Source organism: Musa acuminata, chromosome BXJ3-4 (genome assembly GCF_036884655.1).
Source record: "Musa acuminata AAA Group cultivar baxijiao chromosome BXJ3-4, Cavendish_Baxijiao_AAA, whole genome shotgun sequence".
NCBI classification, from domain to species: domain Eukaryota; kingdom Viridiplantae; phylum Streptophyta; class Magnoliopsida; order Zingiberales; family Musaceae; genus Musa; species Musa acuminata.
This window is the reverse complement of record NC_088352.1, coordinates 48,811,962-48,831,581: the sequence shown is the minus strand read 5'-3', so window position 1 is coordinate 48,831,581 and position 19,620 is coordinate 48,811,962. Positions and strand designations below refer to the sequence as shown.

The window sequence follows — 19,620 nt, the reverse complement described above, 5'->3', positions numbered from 1 at the left end:
TTATATAATTTCGGTGCGGTTGATTGTTAGGTCTGAATACTTGGGACGGGCAGTGTGGTGTGTGGGCGCCGCATCTACGGGCAACGACCACTTGCCCGGCCAACTGCAAGCAAACCCTCTCGCTCCGCTAAGCTCGCTTTATACCAAAACCGCCACCGAAGGAAAGTGTGCTCGCTTCCTCCTCTACGCTCCCGATTCCTTGTGCGGCGTTCCTTCTTCTGGATGCCATTAGGAGAGGCGAAGTGAGCGAGCTCCCCGCATCCGAAACCTTAAGCGAGCGGATTAAGAAGAGGAGGGGGGAGTAGAAGAAGCCAAGGGAGCGGACCCGTCTGATGGCGAGAGGTGCCGAAGCCGGCGAGACTTCGCGGCCGCCGCCCAACATCCCGGCCCTACGGGTGCGGGCGAGGCCGGACCCCTTGCTGATCGTCTGCCGCTGCTTCAGCTTCATCACCGCCGTCGCCGCCGTCGCCTGTGTCTTCGTGAACGCCCTCTTCGCCGTCCGATCCTTCAGAAACGGATCTGATGTACTCCCCCTCGAACCCTGGCTCGCACTTCCTTCTCTAACATCATCCCTCTCTCTCATCTCTGATTCTCCCGCTCTGAGCTCCTTCGGATAGATCTTTGGCGGAATATTTCGATGCTACGCGGTTGCCATCTCCCTCTTCGTGGCTGTCGCTGAGACCGAATGGGGTTTCATCATCAAAATCTGGAGGGTGTGTTTTGATATTCGTTTTTTTCTTTCATTTTTAATTCGATTGTTGATTCTTTGTCCAGTTAGGTTTTACAACGCGTATCTCCTTTTGATGACGAACAGATATTGGAGTACTGGGCATGCAGGGGCATGCTGCAGATTTTGTATGTTCTTATGCCGTTTATATATTTACCTTTAGTGTTTGAAGCATCAATGGCAAAGTTAACTTCTTTGATGCTGTGATTAGTGGTTTTGAAATGGGGGTTTTCTTCCATTCTAGTGTTGCTGTCATGACAAGAGCTTTCCCGGTTGTCAGTGGAGAGCCGAGGTACCTGGTGCTTCTTCAGGAGATCTCCAGCTACTTGCTTCTTGCTTGTGGCTTAACCTATGTGATCTCGGTTGGTCTGCACTCGCATAATTCTTGTCCTTTTTTTCCTTACATGAAGCATGATCATTGTACCTTCATTGAACAATCCCAATATTTGAGTGCCACCCGGATGTGTTGCATGCTGTATGGCCATGTCAAATCCATTAGTTGGCATATTTTTGGATCAGGTCGTATATCTTATTTTTGATATTCCACAAAATGATATGTGCACACAAACATTCACATAATTCTTGGCCTTTTCTTCCTTACATGAAGCATGATCATTGTACCTTCATCAAACAATCCCAATATTTGAGTGGCACCCGGATGTGTTGCATGCTGTATGGCCATGTCAAATCCATTAGTTGGCATATTTTTTGATCGGTTCATATATCTTATTTTTTATATTCCGCAAATTGATACGCGGGCACAAATATTCAGGGTGCATCATGCATTGGTTTCTTGAAGCGATCGCGCCAGCATCAGGAAACAACAAGAGAGCAAGCAGCTAGAGATCTAGAAGTAAGCAGTCTTGGGGAGAAAGCCACATGGTCATGATAAATGTATTAGATGATGCTGTGTTTTCTGGAATCAAAGATTTATTTGTTTGTTAACTGGGTTTGTTGAGAAGGATTGCCCCACTTGACATTCTAATTGTATCAATCATGCTCAATTTGATAGACTGTCCTAACGAATAAGGAAGGTAAAAGAAGAAAACATTTTGTTCTAGATAGTAGTGCAGAATCTTAAATTGTCAAAGTAGGCAAGTGATAAGAAGTTTTGTTGCATTGGTTGCATTTGTCATTTTTGGAATGCAGAAATTTAACTATCCTGCTGGGGTCATAATTTAAATATTTCATGAGTTAACTCCTATAAAGTAAAATCTTATCCTAGTTTTAGATGTAGAAAAGGATGACATTCGTCATATGTGATAGGAAATTTGGTTGCGTTTGTCATTTTGGAATGCAGAAAATTTAACTATCCTGCTGGGGTCATAATTTTAATATTTCATGAGTTAACGCCTATAAAGTAAAGTCTTATCCTAGTTTTCCATGCAGAAAAGGATAACATTTGTCATATGTGAATTTAATTTATTGCATGCAAATAGAAAATTTGTGTAATCAAACTGTCTATCCTAAAGGTGGCAACGAACATGTGTTCTTTCTCAATAATTTTTTTAACACATTGCTATACATTGTCGAGATGAGGATGGTTTGACACTAGTACAAGAAGCAGTCTTTGTTTTATGTTATCTGCTTTCTAATGGTTTCGAGTCATTGTCTTGTTGGCCTGCGGATATGACTTTGAACATGTTATGTTATGAATTTGATGTGCTATCATCAGTCGGAATGCTTTGACCATTCCAAACAAGTCTTTGACAATATGGCCCCTGACGATGTTTCGTTATTAACAACTGATGTCTAATTTGAACTCACAAGATTGTATATTAATGCTTTTAACTTTTGTTTGTGTGCACATAACATTATCTTTTTGTACTCGAACAAAGGAGTGGTGCATATAACTCTGTCAAACAGTATGAACAAGAATCTTTGCAAGTGCAGATCAGGAGGTCTCCTGTTCTTGACACCATCCTTATTTGAACTAAATGATGGGTGTAGAAGAATCCATGTGGCTAATTCCAAACAGTTGGCAGTAAGACTATAGTTTTTGTCGCCCTCATCATTGTAGCCTTGATCGTTCCATGTTGGGCACTGGTTTAATGGAAATCTTTATAGTTTATGACTTGTTGGTATTGTGATGTCAAGTTTTTCTGTTTTCTGTTCCCTAACCCCAAGTTGTGGGATCATTACAGGAACTGATGCAGCGCAAGGAAGAACTTGAGGCGTTGCTAATCGTGGATAGGACCTGACAACATGAGGATTCATTGCCACGAGCAAAAATCTTGAGGTGCATTGCTCTTGCCTGTTGATGCATTTGGCTGATTAGGGGCATCACTATGGCAGTAGAATTGCATCATTAAGCGAACTTGCTCTTTATATACCATATCCTTTTGGTTCTCTAAACAAAGGAAGCTTGTGATGTTTGACATATCAGAAATACTGTTTTCCTCATGTCATGTTTGATTCATGTCAGAGTATGTAGTGCATTTCTCTATGGCCTACATAAAAATATTCAGAACATTCTTTCTTCTAAGTATACAATATGTGATATGTTATATGTAATGCGAAGAAAAATTTATGTCAGGATTGAAATCAAATAATATTAGATCGGATTTATAATGCATATCTTTCGATGTCATATGAAAAAGATCTTTGTGTGATGTGCATAGACACTGTCATCCGGATAATGCTGGCGATCCGTATTGCGTTTTCTATGACATCGAAAGATATGCATACCTCGTAATGAAAAAGATCACTATTATTGATGGTTTAGGGAGGTTGAAAGAAAAATCGTAATCTCTCGATTACGTTTTCTATGACATATCTCGTTTAATATATTGTGAAAGTATAAGGTTTAGGATAAATTATTAAGAGAGTTTCTTTCATCAAACATAATTTTAGTATAATATAATTTTTTTATTAATCAATATTTATCATCAAAATTTAATTAGATTTATTATATATTTTATTCAATTATAAAGAGTTCAAAATCTAATAGGAGATTTGGATAGCCTTTCCGATCCGAGGATAGGACACTGGTAACGAGCTTCCTGTTTCCATGGGAGACTTGCTCTACTTCCGGAGGAAGTCGGAATAAGGTTGGTGTCAGGATCACGAAGACCTTTCTGTTCGTGAGCAGTTCAGAAGACTCAAGGTTGGAAAGAGGCTTGGAACCTACCTGTTTGAGGTGAGACGCGTCCTTTCTTCGACCTCGAGATCTGCTCGTGGCCCAATGCTAATGCTAATGCTAATGCTAATGCAAATTGCAGGTGATTCCGACCTTAGTTTCCGGGCACGTCTAGAAAGAATTATTAAGGTGATGATGACGACCACCTGATTCCCCGAGGCCTTGTAAAATCTAACGACAGCAGTTTGTATGAGTTGTCCGTAGTCTTTATTATTTTTTGCTCCTTTTCCTTAAATATCAAGTGGTAATTAGCGGTTGACGTGTTTGACAAGGAAGACTGGGGACTGTTGACCAACAGGCTCCCAAGATTGTGAGCGATTCCCCGATCTGAAAGAAGATATTGTCGGCCAAATCGACGCGCTTGCTTCGGTGTTCCAGCCGCATGACAAGCGAGTTCTCGGAGCACTTCATATCTGGTCCGGCGGCAATCCTCGTCTTCTTATGTCGTCGTCTCATTTACATGCCACGGTAAGCAATGCACCCACCAGTCGTATGTATAGACCTTCCTTCCTCGAATTGGTTTTCTCCTTTTTACTTCTTCTCTTCATTCATACAGAATCTTTTCTTGGCCTCGGAGATTGTTAGGCTCTTTTTGGTATCCTGTTATATTTCTAGCGCTGGTTGGGACGCTCGTTCCCAATTGATTGAATTGTTTGTGGAGATGGGAGGAGAGTAATAAGCGATCGATGATGATGATGATCATAATAATAATAATAATAATAAATGACGAGATGAATTCCATTCCAGCAGTATTCATTCATATATTTCTGGTGATCTTTCTTTTTTGATGATGACGATCGAAATCTTCATCAGAAAAGAAAATAAACACTCTACTCGATGCCTTCCTTGTCCGAACCCCAAAATTAAGCAAAAGAGAACCGAGGAGTCAAACGAGCTCACCTGCAAAATTCCACCTCTCTATGTTATGTACTCATCCCCCATATGCCGGCAGGCCGGTGTCTTCTTCGCCTAAAGGATGCCTCACTTCAAATTACTTCGTTTGCCATCTTCCTCGAAGCTATCTATCTCCGGCAGCGATCGACGGGGCTCGGGTAGAGCTAACCAGCTGAAGAGGGCTCTGTGGAGAGAGAACCAGAAGGCGAAACGCTCTGCTGTGGAGGACTGATGCATTGCTGCTGAAGCCGGACGCATGATGAGCCTCCCACCGCACCCGGTGGACTCGCCATGGCTGAAGAAGCATTAGGCAGCTTTCCAGCGTGCAATCGATATTTCTGAAATAGCAGGAGCAGAACGTCGGAAAACGCCATCTCACGACAAGGATTAGGAAGCAGTAAGTAATCCACGAGGAGGAGGAACTGGGTAGCCACCTGCAGATGGCTTTTCACCTCATCGTTTGTGAGCCCCTCCACCTTCATCACTTCCCGTATCTGCTTGGGAGTAGCCACTGCATCAACGAACACGACACTCGGATCCAAGCCAAAGAATACTAGTGTATTCGGGGAGTAAGTAGAACATGATGGATCGACACCACCAAAGAGAAAAAGGGGACAATTCTGCAAAAGCCACTCGCCTTGGGCACCGCCGAGCTGTTGGATGGCGAGCGTGAACCGCCGATGCAGCTCCTGCGACCAACACCTCCTCGCCTTCCTCGACGGCTGATGCTGGGACTGGAAGCCAAGGCGGCCGCACACCGTCGCTGGAGCTGGAGACGACTCCGGTGCTCTGCCGACGCTTTTGGGGCCGCGACCGCAGCCACGGCGGTCGGGCAACGCGGCGGCAGGCTTCTTCTCCTCGGAGCTCGCAGAAACCGTCGACAGCGCTTCAAACGGTAAGAAAGCGCCGTCGTCGCCGGGGCTCTTGCATTCCAAGAACAAGTTCTCCTTCGCCTGCCTGCGTCCCTCCTGCCGCGACCAGAAGTGGAAGATCCATGTAAGCAAAAAAATCTCACGAAAAGTTCCTCCTTTTTTTACCGCAGATCATCACCTCGTGATTCTCGTGACTGATGTCGTTCTCGCCGTAGTTATCGCTCCAGAGCTGGGCGGAGCTCATCCAGTTCATCTTGTCGTCTACTTTTACGTCTCCATCCTCCTCGACTCTACTCTCCACGGGTAACAACTCCTGGAGAACACGCCCGAAACACCCGCCGCCGCATCGCTCCGTCTCCTTCTTCAATCCGTCGATCACTGCGACCGGAATTGTCAGAACCGCAAGAAAACGAATCCAATGGAAAGAAAGGGAAAAGGAGGCATCCAACGGACCCTCGCCGAGGAGATGCATGCAGAGAGGGAGCTCGCGCTGGAAAGCTTCGATCTTGCGCTTCTCCTCCTCCAAGATCTTGATGGACTCCACCAGCCTAGCCGCCCTGCTGGCGCTCTCCGTCGCCGCATCCTTCACGAAGCCGCCGACGGTCCGCATGGCGCAGAGCTGCAACGCCAACCCCACCTCCGAGCCCATCGCCGCTGGCTCTATCATCCCTCCCGTCGTCGTCGTCGTCGTCGTCGTCGTCTTTTTTTTTTTTTTTGAACGGAGGAGAAGAAAAGGGAGCGGAGAGGAATCGTCCGGTTCGAGGGAATCGCGGAAGAGGGGACAAAACGAACGAGAGGATATCCACGAGGTCGACCTCGAGCGGTCGCGTAAGTCATCCGACGCCAACACGCGCTTCTCCATCCAACTCGCTGGACTTGGAATCTTCGTGCCACCTTTTTATTTATTTATTATATCTTTTATGTTATTTCTTTTTATGTAATGATTTAATGACGATGTCAATTTATTTTAGACTATATATATATATATATATATATATATATGATTTGTCAGATAAATAGTCAACGATTTTGACTTAATTAACTTGTATATATATATATATATTACAAAAGAAACATATGGATCCAAAGTAGAGGATCCTATTCTGTGAAAAATAATCACACTAAATACATGATTATATTACTTGTATGGATTCATATTTCCTTTTTCTTATTCTCGATAGAACCTAAAAGAGAGAGAGAGAGAGAGAGAGAGAGAGAGAGAGAGAGATGAACAAAGGGTAGGAAATAACATCCCTCGTGATGCAATTAATTTTGGTAGATCGTGTTGGGTCGTCCACCGTGCAAGAATCTTGGAAATGCGACAAGCCTAGATATAATTCGAAGGGTGTGTGAGGGGATGGATGGATGGTAGATGGGGGTAACATTTCGTTTCCGTTCTGTGGTGATGGATGGTCGATAACCTCGTGGCACATGAAAGTAGATGTATAGAGCAGATTCTATCTATCTATCTATCTATCTCATCTCCTCCTCCGATAGATAGATAGATAGATAGATAGATAGATAGATAGATCGGGACAGACTGGTTGGTGAACAGATCGCTAAGATTCTGCTGGGTAAAGCAGAACATTACTCAACCCCACTTGGGGATGTCCACTCATCATTACGCTTTTGGTGTTTGGATTCTATAGCAAAGCAGCAACGCCAACGCCACTTTGGTTGTGGAATAAGCACAGCACCTTATAAGTAGTAAGTACACACCTTTGCTTTGCCCTGCCAATGGAGTGGAGTGCTAGATTTTTTGACTTTGGAGACCTGAGTTGAGTGGTATTTCGCTTGTTCGTAAGAACCCAACCCAACCCAAAACTTTCTCTTTTGCCTTTCAAGATTTGCAATGCTTTCACAGCTTCTCCTTTCATGTCAATTTTCCATGTCCTCCGACGAGGTGTATCCATGTACAGACAGAGTCACAACTAACAACAACGATCGATGGCCTTCTCAAGGTTAAAATGTCACTCGGATCGATCCCACCACTAGTCATATATAAGTATTATGCTCCAGGTTTATCACTGTCCCGGTCATGGATGCTAATTTCCTCTTTCTGATTCATGACACAATGCAGAAACATCCAAGTCTTCGACTTTGCAGCAGAGCATTAGCTTCGTGTTCGAGCGTAAGCAAGAATTTCCAAAGGCAAATGCCCAATCCATTATAAACATTAGGCAGCTGAGATTACTTGCTCTCCGATCTGGAGAAAGGCATGGACGGAAAAGATCAGCAAAGTAAGTTATGTTTGGACTGGTAAGTTATTATTCACAAGATTTACCAATATGAATATGGTGCATGATGATGATGATGACGACGAGACTGAATGATGAAATGGAGTTCCTAGTAGCTGTTGAATCCGGAAAAAGTAGAGTCAGTCTCCAAGTTCCTGTCCTCCCACTTAGTTCAAACTGATGGTTTCCTTCTTCGGACTGCAGCGAGGATGATATCCAAGATTGTATCCAATTGGGATCAAAGAATCTGCTGATGGTTTCCATGAGGTCCCACTTCACATGGACCGACTTCCGCATGCTCCCTCATCGATACCTATCAGCCATAAAATTAATTAGACTAATGGATTCATTCATGACGAGAATGAAAACTAAAGCAATGGCTCACATCTTGGACTAGGGCCAGAAACACAACAGCCTGTCCTTTGATCCCTTGCTATGATGGCATCGCAAATGGACAACCAAACAAGAATCTGACACCACCGGTGAACTTTGCCAAACACAAATCATGCGTAGCTTTTTTGAACTATGAAAACAAGAGCTACATAATCTGCGACATTCCGAGTAAGTTACAAGATGGATCTATATTTTACTACGAAAGATGCTGAAACATGCTGAAGGTTATATACAAACTATATACTACATTTTGTGTCAACTTTGTACTTTTTCGTGGGCCATAATAATTGAATCTAGTTTTTCAATAAGAAACGGTAGCTTCCTAACAAGCTTTCAAGCAAAGCATAAATGGGAAATATTGCGAGCGAGAACACTGACGATAATGAAAAATGAAATTTAATGCAAAGATAATGGATTGATAAATTCACAATCTTCCTAAATAATGGAACTAGTAACTAGTGTGTCTACAACAATATCTGAAAAAAAAAAAAAAAGCAGAGAATAAATTTCTTTTTCTAATCTTGCTTTAAAATTTAATCAGATTCTATTTTGCTGCAGCTACCAATACAAATATGTTAATTTTTGGTGCACAAGAATTTCAAAGGTTCATAAATATGAGCAGAACATATTGAATTTAGAAAAGATGACAAGCAGTTGGTATTTAACAGACAAAGTTGGAGAAACCGAACAAAGAGTTCGCTTAATTCTGAGCTTACCACCATTCATCATCTGCATCATATTGATGACAAGTTGTCAATAGGTTCTGCCCCTGTGAAACAGAGGAAATGACAGGGAAGCTTCGAGACAGCACAAATATCTGGACAAGTTATCCAAATACTTGAACTCTTTCTCGTGCTCTCTGAAATACTACCTCAAAATTTAACCAGTGGTCTCTGGTTCTCCTCGACCAACTCCATTTCAGTAGCCAAACCAAGATTTGGAATACTATTGTTGCTTGTTTCGTCATAAACCAAGATTTCCAACAGAGAAAATTGTCAGTTATGATCAACAATTGGTCTTGAGCACTTTTCCTGCTAAAGCTGCACCTAAAATGCATTTGTCTTGCATGACAGCCAATGATCTATCTAAGCATCCTTAAAGTGCTGATTAGAAAATTAGCTCAATATTTCAACGTTAGAACTCTATAACTGAGAAATTTAGTAGTTTAGTACTGCTATGCAGAAAGACCAGAAAGCAATTCGACAGTTCAGTCTAATGAACTGAAATGTTTGAGAAGTTAGAGTTACACTTGGACATAATTTTCCATTTTCATGGATTATAGAAAAGTTTTGAAGGTGCATCCCACTGTTTTCTTTGATGAAACCCCTCCTACAGACAACATTCCTCTTATCAGCAGGATTCTTTGACAGAAAACAAAATAGTTTAAGATATTACTCACATCAACTGCAAAAAAATGGGGAATAGTTTAACATACTAAAACTGCAAATAAAACAACATGAAAAGTGAAATGATACCACATATTGCTTGACATTGAATTGCACCCAGAGGTCAGTTTCACTGCATGAATTTTTATGCTACTATACCTATGAAACATTGTTATTTATGATGCTTCATGATAGCATCTGGTTATCATTTTCCTGAAGTTCTCTATATGAGTTTAGACAAGTCATCAAGAAGTTATGACAATGATTACCAAAATAAGAATGATCAATGCCAAAGGATCATGTTCTTAACAAAATTGATGTATTCCACTATGCTAAGAATGATCTACTCACAAGTTATTCCACTTACAGTAATATAAAGAAGAAAAGTACCTGTTCCTAACACCATACAGAGATAAGGCATCCATCTATAAACAACAGCCTATAAGGAAGCTTCAGGTGTCACATTAGGCCCTTTATACCACATAAATATTAGCCAAACAGTCCTCCAAACTCCAAAGACCGCCATTAGCAAAGTGAGGAATCAATAACCGGCCCCAGTGTGGATAATATTGGCCAGGCAATTTGAGTAATGTGAAGAAGCTCACAATCAGAAACAAATACCAGGGAAACCCTTCTTCCTGAGAAAGGCAATCAATTGTAAGAAGCACACCAGCATACGAAGCAACGCCCATGAACTCTGACAAAAGTAAGTCAATCGAATATCACACACCTTGAGATCTGACAGAACCTCCTCCGCTGTATTCTTAAGAACCCCAGCAAGAGTAAACCCGACAATGAATGGAATCGGTATCACACCCATCTTTCTCTCATGGGCACAGTATGACATCTCGCTGAGGCATGCCACAGCTAGAAGAGGCACGCTGAGATACTTCGCGACGGCCCAGACGAGCTCCAAGATGAAATTCCGGAAGCTCGATATCACTTTCTTCCACGGAAAGCTTTTAATTGGTTGAGGAAATCCATCGAACAACTTTACCGTTGGGACCCATACTTAATCTCGTCGAACCATCAGAACCTCCAGAGGCTGCTGCACTCATCGCAAGCGGAACGAGGCATATCCCGCCATCAGACCTGGAAAACCCACGAAGTCCGGTCGTCAGACATTGGTTTGGCATTGGCCATTGCACCTGTTCCAGCAGAGATAAACGGAGTAAGAGTTAGTGGAGATAAAGATTAAAACTTCGAAGCACGTGAGCCACAGGAAGCGAAGAAATCGAAAAAGGAGAGAGACATTTTAGATGCAAGAGATTGGAAAAAGAGTGAGCGAGGAGGAGCTTCCCGTGGATCTGGGAAGAGCAGCGGAGGGATTTGGCTTCTGACCTGCTACGCTCGACGAGGGGAAAGGAAGAGGAGTAGGCAGGGAAAGACGGAGCACGGGAAGCGGAGAAGCCATCGCCTCGCTAAATGGCTGAGACTCGGAGAACCGATCTCTCCGACATCTTTATGCCATGGGAGAAGGTGGGGCGTCGAGGTCTGATGGATCGCTTATTCCATGGAGCGGAGATATCCCCGGCGTGTACAAGAAGAGGATATCACATTTAGCGAGTGCCGTATCCCATATGCCAAATACTCGGGCGGCTTTGTTACACAGCTTTATTATCGGGTCGGATCATAATCGATAACAAGCGAGTAATCGGGTCAATTGGTGCCCGATATCCGCTTCATCATCCCCAATTTGAATGCACACCTCCCGCTCCTGTTGTCGCTCTCGATTCCGAAGCCCTCGCTGCGCTCATCCGCAAACCCATCGATCGCGTCCTCCGATGGCGGCCAAGGAAGAATGGAGCATCTCCGATTTCGAAATCGGGAAATTCATCGGCGAAGGAAAGTTCGGCAAAGTCTACCTCGCGAGAGAGAAACAGGTTCGATTTGATCCTGGCCACCACCCTCTAATCCTCCCGTTCCTTGCGAAAGATCCCTTCTTTCTCTCCCTGATGCTTTTCTTGGCGTCGAAATCGGTGGTCAGAGTGGATACGTCGTGGCACTGAAGGTGATCTTCAAGGCGAAGCTGGAGAAGTACCGATCCCACGCCCATCTCCGGCGGGAGATCGAGATCCAGCACGGCTTGAACCACCCGAACGTCCTCCGCCTCTTCGCCTGGTTCCACGACGAGACCCGCGTCTTCTTGGTCTTGGAGTATGCGGCGCGGGGCGAGCTCTACAAGCTCCTCAAGAGCCTCCACCACTTCTCCGAGAAGCGGGCCGCCACGGTGAGTGATGTTCTGATTGCGGGAAACAATTAAAGGTGGGGTTTCGAATTCATGGATAACAGTAGGGTTTTGCGGATTGGTAGTATGTATCGAGCCTTGCGGGAGCGCTGGCGTATTGCCACGAGAAGCATGTGATCCACAGGGACATCAAGCCGGAGAACCTGTTGCTGGATATTGAGGTGTGAGCACTTCTCCTCCTCTAATTGGGCGTATTGCATCTGGTCTTTTGTCCTTCTTCATCTTCCTGCTTGTTTTAACCGGTCAAAAGTTGTTCTTGCCTAACACTATCGATCGAGTGGTCAGGGTGATGATTTGGTATAGGTTCCATCTTATGAACTCTGTTTTGATGGGGATAGTGAAAACAGAGAAGATCGATGGATAGATCGATCTCAATAGCTGTGTCATGAAAATTGGCAGGGTCGACTAAAAATTGCAGATTTTGGGTGGGCGGTGCAGTCGAATGCAAAGAGGCACACCATGTGTGGTACCATCGACTATCTTGCCCCAGAAATGGTAGAGAAGAAGGAACATGACCATGCGGTTGACAATTGGACTCTGGGCATTCTCTGCTATGAGTTCCTGTATGGGGTCCCACCGTTTGAAGCCGAAGACGAGTACGGTACATTCAGGAGGTAGGGGTGTCGGTAACTCTTCCTCGTGCTTGTGTGTTGGTCGGTCTCTGCTCTCTGATGAACATTATTACAGTGAGTAGAATCTTTGAACCAGGATAATGAAAGTTGACTTGAAGTTTCCTTCCAGTCCTGCTGTTTCTGTTGAAGCCAAGGATCTTATCTGCAAAGTAAGCTGTGTTGGTCGGGCTTTCCGGATTTCTTTGGGCAAGAAAAAAAGTATGGTTTTGGGTTTCTGACGTCGTCTTTACTTGGTTTGGATTTTGTTGTAGCTTCTGGTGAAGGATTCATCCAAGAGGCTGTCTCTTCAAAAGATCCTGAAGCACCCTTGGATCGTCACGCATGCAGATCCATCTGGCAGTTGCTGCGATTGAGGTGAGGTGGTCGTATTCCAAAGGGCACGGATACATATATATCAACAATCGTAGAATTCAGTCAGCAGACAGATGGCCTTCAAGGATACTTTACGTATCATGTTTTGGATTGATGTAATTGACATCTGTGAACCAGAAGATAGATATGATCCATATGCTTACATCTGTTTGGATGAAGTAAGTGCTTACATCTCTGTTTCTGAACCAGAAGATGTGATCCACCATATCACCCAGCAAATAAATCTTAATAATCGGTTGGTCAAAAAGTATGTATCTCAACACTCTTTCAGGATTATGCAGCTGGATGTGTATGTATCACCGACAAACAAACAGCTGCTTTGGCACTTCTCACATTGTGCTTTCCTGTTCTCCGCTCAAATGTGATGCGGACTAATTCCTTGCAATCTAATTGTCTTAATGCCAAACCTCAGCCAATTAATCTGATTGTCTTAACACTTTTATAAGAATACTACTCAACATTCTTCCTCAGTCACAGGATACGAAGACAGCTAACACCACCGAAGCTTCAATTATACACATTCCAACCTAAATAACAATGTACACCGACTAAAATGATTGATTATGCATTAGAAGAGTCACTTGATTTACTAATTAAAATTCTTTGTCCAAAACATCTGCAAGGAGTTCCACATCACCGGCCTGTTTTATGGCATACGACAAATACCTTAAGCAAAAGGTTTGTGGATTACCAGCTTGAGTTATGGCATACATACAACTAACGCCTGCTGGTGCGAGTCTTTGGCCTGGATGATTTCTGCAAATAAACAGTGATGATGGAAATAAGACATTAAAGAAAGAAATAAACGGGGAACAAAATACAATTGCATCCGATTGCTACAGTGAGCACACGTGTAATACTACAAGATTTATTGATCGACAACATTGTACTCACAGATGGACCAAAGCTAGCACCCGAACCGATTGCAGCACCTAAAGGTATGAAAAATAGCCATGTTAAACACAGAAGAAAGAGTGTATGAAAAATTTTACAACTGAACTGTAGAATAATTGAGGCACTGATTTGACGTGCACCGGGTGTAAGACAAGTTCGAGGTTACAAAATTAAAGTCGATCATCGCATACTCAAATGGCAAATTAAAATTTTCAGATTGCCCATGGCATATGCAAGAATAAATTAATATAATATGGTTTAGAAATATTAGTGTGACTCCTGAAAGAAACAGGAAACAAATTGAATGCTAAATCTGTATGGAATGTTGTGTAGAAAGCTTAATTAATAAACCAAACTAAGATAGCCATTTAAATTGGCTGCTATTAGACACTTATTGAGCACAATGAATCTTATATTTTAAATAATAAGGTTACAATAAATATTCAATGACGATATTTAACTCATACCTGTGGCAGTCAGTGTGGGAGTGGAGAACAGTGAAGAGCTACCGGCAGCAGGGGTGGATCCAAATGGAGTGCTAGTTACAAACCCTGATGGAGTCTGAGTGGAACCAAACAGAGATGCAGAGGGAGTTCCAAATGGTGTTGACTGAGGTGAAAAGCTGGAAGAACCAAACAAGGTTGAAGGAGCAGAAGCTGTTGGAGTTGAAAATAGGGAAGAGGAAGAGGCAGCAGGAGCTGAAGATGGAGTGCTAAACAATGAAAATCCACCACCAGAAGATGCGGCTGAAGGGGCTCCAGATGGCTGCAAAGTGCTTGACACAGGTATTGCTGAACTAGAAAAGGCACCAGAAACTTGAGTAGTTGATTGTGCAGAAATTGCTGGTAAATGCAATGTTGGGTGAACTCTTCTAGCAGCAGCTTCTTGTTTAGCTGCTTCTCTTCTGTTGGCCTCAAGAAATGGATCATTCCCATCACCACGTCGATGCTGATCAGCAAGATATGCTGTCTTCATAGATTCAACATACTGGTGAAGGTTCTCCACCTGCATTCCACGACATGATTGACAACTTTAATACCAAAATTAAAGTAATTCAAAAGAGGAGAACGCTAGTGGCCACCAGTACTGTACTGACAAATCATCCAATTATAGATACTGAAATCAATAATATTTATACATTTCTATTATATGAACCATCAACCATCCTGTAATGAGAGCTTGATATATTCTAGTATTCTACACAAGTTTTTCTTCTCTGTAGTCATATAGAAGAATATCATATATGGCTGACATGTAGTACAAAGCTATATAAAAGTTAAAAAATGCAAGCCTTGATACAATGATGAGGCATCCTGAACACTATAAGGAACAAATTTGTCATCTAACCTTGGCAGCCACATGAATGAAAAAATCATGGACATTTGATATGACTTGCGGTAAAGCTTCCAGAGAACTTGAAGACATTGTGCTAGTATCCATCATGACTAGTTGTTCTACTTCTTCAATCCATTGGCAACACTCGGTGAGATATTTCTCAAATCTAGCAACTGTATGCTCCATAAAAATAGATGGTCTTTTCGGAAGCCCACTGTAAAAATCAAAAACTGGAGCTACAGAGCCAGTAGCTAGTTGATTAGTTGGGTTAGAAGCTATTCCTGATCCTGTATTCTGACTTCCAGATGCAACATTTGTAATAGCTGGAACATTCTGACGATGAAACTTTGGCCTCAGCATCATGTATGACCGAATAGCAAACTCTGTGTCCCACATCATTTTGTTCACAGAGGCCATTAATTCTTGGATTGAAACTTTTTCTCTTTCCATCGCGGTACTGATTACCCCAAGTTCCTACAGATCAAATCAAGAATCATTAGACATCCTTTAATGTACAAAAAGGATAAGCAAAGTGGCATAAAGAGACAGTAAAACGTTCCGATATAATGAAATAATGGTTGGTAAGGGTAATGAAAAGCAAGAAAAACGAGAACCTAAGTGTAGGGTTTCCAAATTGCATACAATTTTCTCATCCTCAAAAGAACATCAGCTTAGCATATGCAAGATTTGTTTACAATGGTCATTTCAGAATGGTGCCTAAATAAAACAGTATACTTGTATTGAGAAACCCAATCTTTGATTTCATATCTACATAAAAGGAACTACAATATATTATAATATTCAACATCAAGACAGTTTTAACCAAGGTTCGCAATTTCGTATCGTACCGGAGTATCAAGCTTAGCTAGGTACGGTACAGTATAAGTATATCGAGCAATACGTTCTGGTATACAACTGGTATATATATATATATATATAAAATAAAGTTAAAAAATAAAAAAATGGCGACGTCGCCTCGACAACTGGTATATATATATATATATATATATATATAAAATAAAGTTAAAAAAATAAAAAAATGGCAACGTCGTCGAGGCGACGTCACCTCGTTTCCTCTCCCGCGAAGCTGCCGAGGCTTCCTCTTCCCGCGCGGATGAGGAGAAGTCATCGACAACGCCGAGGCCTCATTGCCTCAGACAAGGAGGCAACATCTCATCTGTAACGTCCGGTGACGGATCGGGATTGTCGAGGGAGAGCGACGACAGATCTCCAAGTTCTCCATTTTCTTCTCCCTCTTCTTCCTTCTCCCTTGACTCATACTGTCCCGTAATGGGATTTCGACCGTTACCGACTGATTTCGCATGGTAACAGGGCAAAAATAGCCCCAATCGATGGTACCACCCGATAGTGGGCGGTCCGTGCGGGCCGGTACATACTGCCCAATACAGGCGGTATCATTTGAAATTAAAAATCTTGGTTTCAACTATAACTTATGGAGACTAAGGAAAGTAAAACAATAGATCCATGCACTCCCTCTTCATGCTTGCCCCAGCATCATCAATCTCGAAAGCAACAACATGAGTTCCCAAATTGAACAAACATAGAAAACCCATGAAAAAAGGAAAAAGGAAAAAAAAAAAAAACAACAACAACAAATGAAACAAAAGAGAACAATGGCTACCACCCCTTTTAAGTTGACCTCAATACACAAAAATATTAAATCAGTATTGGACAACTATATGGACTGAAATTGACATTCAATGCCATAGTATCTGACCAATCATTTAATAAAATTGGAGTCTGGTTAAGTATCGAGCTTGTTCAAGTGAGTCTTTGCAAGACCAAAACTCAAATGGGTTTGCATGTGGGACAAGTATTATGTATCATTAGCAACAAATATCGTATTAAACCCAGTTTGGCATCGGTGTTAAAAAAGGTATATTTCTGGTACTGGCAGGTCCTTATCAAATAAAAATAATATTAGAGGAGAAAAAGAGAAACATGGAAAAAATATGGAGAGGAAGAAAAAGCAGGGGCACAAAGCCAAGCTCCACATTTAACCTTTATATCCCTATATAAGTTAGGAAATCAAATCCTATTCCTTAGCTTTAGAACTGATGGACCACCCAAATGAATCCCTAGCCTGGAAATTACCCCTTCCTCTTGCATACAAAAGGAAATCAAGTTTTTTTAATTTTTATTCACTTTTGGCAAATGGCTGTATTGAATGATTGTCCTTGAAGCAATTTTTTTCCTCATTTACAGTATACAAATGATAGTTTAAAATAATCCCAGAATGATCTACTGAACTGCTTTAGTAAATTACAATTTCATAAGATGTCAAAAAATGCAACAGCAGTTGTGTACATCATCAACTCATGTAGATGATATAGATTTCACAAATAAGCATACTAATTCTTGTGAACAAACAAAATTCAACAAAAAGGAGATGTATCATATTAATCACTCATAAGAACAGTAAATTCACTTTGTAAAAAAAAGTGAAGATATAGAACAAAAAGTACTTGCAAATAAGATGTTTAAAAAGGGAAAAGCAGCTGAACATATGTAATCATTTTAATCATCAATTGGTTGTATGTCTACAAAAGAGACCTTGTTTTATCGTGATATCAACCTATGGTCTAGACTTCAAAATAAAAAACTATGGTTTAGACTTTAACTTGTGGAGCCATTAGTAAGTCTCATCCAGAAAGAAACTACTATATTAAGGGAAGCTTCATTAAGTACTTCAACAAAAATTGTAAGACTGGTAGAATAGAGTGGGTCAAAAGCAATAGTCATTTTATGAGAAGACATAAGACAAAAAAAACTCTTTTGTCTCCACGCTCACCTCATTAACCAAAAGAATAAATTGAGAATGAAAATGAATCCTGGGAAGGTTTTCCAAACATTGCTTAGCAAAAGTTCAGACTGAATAGGTTAAGAAACAGACAGATCAATTGATATTATATTCACTTGTTATGTTAAAAAAAAAATTGCTTTTGGTATCAAATATACAAGAGCGCATCAATAATTGGCCGCCTCCAATCAATGTAGTTAATGCAATATGTATCTTTGTTGTCATTTCTTATCACCAACATGCCTTGACATGGCAATCACTAAATAATGGTGTCATACCATCACTAAACATACTTATGAAACATCTAGCGTATACATAACACTTCCAACAAAGATGTATCACATCAACCCACCTAATACTGGCCAAGCTAAAGATGGACAGAGAATAATGATTAAAGTAATGGAAAATACACTTTCTGATAAATATAAAGAGTAAGATAAGGCAGGAGAATAAAAATGGGGTACAGATGCATCTAAAATATAAAATGTCTGAGAGCTGCAAAGATATGTTAAAACAGGATAGAGAAGAACTAAACCTGAATGATTCTACTGGCAGTGAGCTCAAAACTGTCACCTGATATTGATGAATCATAGAGTCGACTGCACTGATCCAACCTCTGGCTCTCATCCTTGTACTCGAGAATCCGCACCCTGAAGAATGGCCTTTCACATGTCAGTATCTCGTAAGAAATAAAATGGAAGAACAACCGATCTATAGACGTCGAACCTCCATTAGCATTAGGCAAAAATGAATAGCCAGTTATAACTATATCACATGATTGAAAAAATAATCTAAAATGAATTAGTATACCATAGAAGGAGGCAAAGAAATCGACGATAGTCATCGATATTCTCTCTCAGACTCAGTAAATATAGATAGGAAAAGGATAACAAAATAACAAAAAAGGAACCAACATTGTAGAAATACGCATATACCAAATCAATAAATCTTAATATAAAACATCATTTTCTGTGGCTGAATCGCACTAAATCCTTCATCGAAACCCTAACCAAACAAAAAACAAAAAAAAAGACAACCAAAAAAAGAGGAGGCAAAAAACACATACTCGATCTGCAGAAGAAGCTTCTGCGAGTCAGGGTGCAGATCGTCCCACTTGGTATTATACCCTGCCGGCGCCCTATCCTTCGTATAAAGCAACAACTGCTGCTGCAGCGCAGCAGCCGCCGCCTGCTGTGGTTGCTGAAACTGAATATGCTGCTGCGGCTGCAACTGGAACGGCGATTGCTGCTGCCCGACCGACGAAAACAGCGAGTTCTGCTGCGGAGGTTGAGGCGTTTGGAAGAGCGACGACGGTTGTTGCGGGGTCTGGAACGGCGAAGGCTGCGGCTGCTGTAGTTGGGGTGGTGGAGTATGGAAGGAGAACGCCATCTGCGCTCTTCCACGGGCCGATGGTTCCGCCGCCGGCACCGCTTACCGGCGACGGTGCAGCGTCGCCGCGCAGTGATGAGACAGGGATAGCGACTCTATCAGGATCCCAATTTGGGGCCTGACGTTTGATTTGGCCACGAGGAGGGTTTCGAGTTAGGAATTTGCGAGCCTCACCGAACCGCAAGAAGAAAACCCTACGCCGCCACTTTGATGGCACGAATCCGGGTTTTGTCAGGGGCATATTGGTAAATATACTGAATCTAAAAAATAGGAGTTCTTGGT

General features: G+C 42.0%; 4 protein-coding genes and 1 pseudogene across 10 annotated transcripts; 2 read left to right on the top strand and 3 right to left on the bottom strand.

Moving 5' to 3' along the window:
• Nucleotides 1-44: 44 nt before the first annotated feature.
• LOC103982177 (uncharacterized) lies at nt 45-4,334 on the top strand. Of its 4 annotated transcripts, XR_010495948.1 has the most exons (9): nt 45-524; nt 618-713; nt 815-855; nt 972-1,089; nt 1,500-1,580; nt 2,872-2,966; nt 3,678-3,866; nt 3,949-4,053; nt 4,143-4,334. XR_010495948.1 is itself a non-coding variant. In XM_009399012.3 (6 exons), the coding sequence occupies exons 1-6, from the start codon at nt 333-335 to the stop codon at nt 2,926-2,928; spliced, it is 585 nt and encodes a 194-aa protein (XP_009397287.2). In that variant the 5' UTR covers nt 46-332; the 3' UTR covers nt 2,929-3,212. The 4 variants fall into 4 exon arrangements, 1 of the variants encoding a protein (XP_009397287.2); XR_010495949.1 differs by lacking the exon at nt 4,143-4,334 and having other exon boundaries at nt 3,691-3,866; nt 3,949-4,101; XR_010495947.1 differs by lacking the exon at nt 4,143-4,334 and having other exon boundaries at nt 3,949-4,101.
• A 246-nt stretch (nt 4,335-4,580) lies between these two features.
• LOC135581479 (transcription factor HHO2-like) lies at nt 4,581-6,480 on the bottom strand. Of its 4 annotated transcripts, XM_018824585.2 has the most exons (5): nt 6,086-6,475; nt 5,811-6,010; nt 5,398-5,728; nt 5,195-5,271; nt 4,581-5,098 (listed from the first exon to the last, which is right to left on the bottom strand). In XM_018824585.2, exons 1-5 carry the CDS (start codon nt 6,297-6,299, stop codon nt 4,925-4,927), a joined length of 996 nt encoding a protein of 331 aa, XP_018680130.2. In that variant the 5' UTR covers nt 6,300-6,475; the 3' UTR covers nt 4,581-4,924. The 4 variants fall into 4 exon arrangements, with proteins under 4 accessions (XP_018680130.2, XP_065004519.1, XP_065004520.1 ...); XM_065148447.1 differs by having other exon boundaries at nt 5,195-5,728; nt 6,086-6,478; XM_065148448.1 differs by having other exon boundaries at nt 4,581-5,271; nt 6,086-6,478.
• A 967-nt stretch (nt 6,481-7,447) lies between these two features.
• LOC135636864 (uncharacterized) lies at nt 7,448-11,384 on the bottom strand (annotated as a pseudogene).
• Nucleotides 11,385-11,394: 10 nt separating this feature from the next.
• Nucleotides 11,395-13,057, top strand: LOC135636863 (serine/threonine-protein kinase Aurora-3-like). The gene is made up of 6 exons (XM_065148975.1): nt 11,395-11,530; nt 11,635-11,877; nt 11,961-12,056; nt 12,295-12,509; nt 12,604-12,676; nt 12,779-13,057. The coding sequence occupies exons 1-6, from the start codon at nt 11,432-11,434 to the stop codon at nt 12,878-12,880; spliced, it is 828 nt and encodes a 275-aa protein (XP_065005047.1). The 5' UTR covers nt 11,395-11,431; the 3' UTR covers nt 12,881-13,057.
• A 388-nt stretch (nt 13,058-13,445) lies between these two features.
• Nucleotides 13,446-19,532, bottom strand: LOC103982182 (nuclear pore complex protein NUP58). The gene is made up of 6 exons (XM_009399020.3): nt 19,016-19,532; nt 18,485-18,599; nt 15,141-15,602; nt 14,261-14,798; nt 13,794-13,831; nt 13,446-13,655 (listed from the first exon to the last, which is right to left on the bottom strand). Exons 1-6 carry the CDS (start codon nt 19,336-19,338, stop codon nt 13,617-13,619), a joined length of 1,515 nt encoding a protein of 504 aa, XP_009397295.2. The 5' UTR covers nt 19,339-19,532; the 3' UTR covers nt 13,446-13,616.
• Nucleotides 19,533-19,620: the final 88 nt, after the last annotated feature.

Coding starts and splice junctions, on each gene's coding strand:
- LOC135636863 (XM_065148975.1), top strand. CDS start 11,432: ATGGCGGCCAAGGAAGAATGGAGCATCTCCGATTTCGAAATCGGGAAA. Junction 11,878..11,960: donor CCGAGAAGCGGGCCGCCACG/GTGAGTGATGTT, acceptor GCGGATTGGTAG/TATGTATCGAGCCTTGCGGG. Junction 12,510..12,603: donor GAGTACGGTACATTCAGGAG/GTAGGGGTGTCG, acceptor TCTTTGAACCAG/GATAATGAAAGTTGACTTGA.
- LOC135581479 (XM_065148446.1), bottom strand. CDS start 6,299: ATGATAGAGCCAGCGGCGATGGGCTCGGAGGTGGGGTTGGCGTTGCAG. Junction 6,011..6,085: donor CATGCATCTCCTCGGCGAGG/GTCCGTTGGATG, acceptor TTCCGGTCGCAG/TGATCGACGGATTGAAGAAG. Junction 5,729..5,810: donor TCAGTCACGAGAATCACGAG/GTGATGATCTGC, acceptor TGGTCGCGGCAG/GAGGGACGCAGGCAGGCGAA.
- LOC103982182 (XM_009399020.3), bottom strand. CDS start 19,338: ATGGCGTTCTCCTTCCATACTCCACCACCCCAACTACAGCAGCCGCAG. Junction 18,600..19,015: donor AAGCTTCTTCTGCAGATCGA/GTATGTGTTTTT, acceptor GCCATTCTTCAG/GGTGCGGATTCTCGAGTACA. Junction 15,603..18,484: donor CTGCCAGTAGAATCATTCAG/GTTTAGTTCTTC, acceptor TTTGATCTGTAG/GAACTTGGGGTAATCAGTAC.
- LOC103982177 (XM_009399012.3), top strand. CDS start 333: ATGGCGAGAGGTGCCGAAGCCGGCGAGACTTCGCGGCCGCCGCCCAAC. Junction 525..617: donor CCTTCAGAAACGGATCTGAT/GTACTCCCCCTC, acceptor TCCTTCGGATAG/ATCTTTGGCGGAATATTTCG. Junction 856..971: donor AGGGGCATGCTGCAGATTTT/GTATGTTCTTAT, acceptor CTTCCATTCTAG/TGTTGCTGTCATGACAAGAG.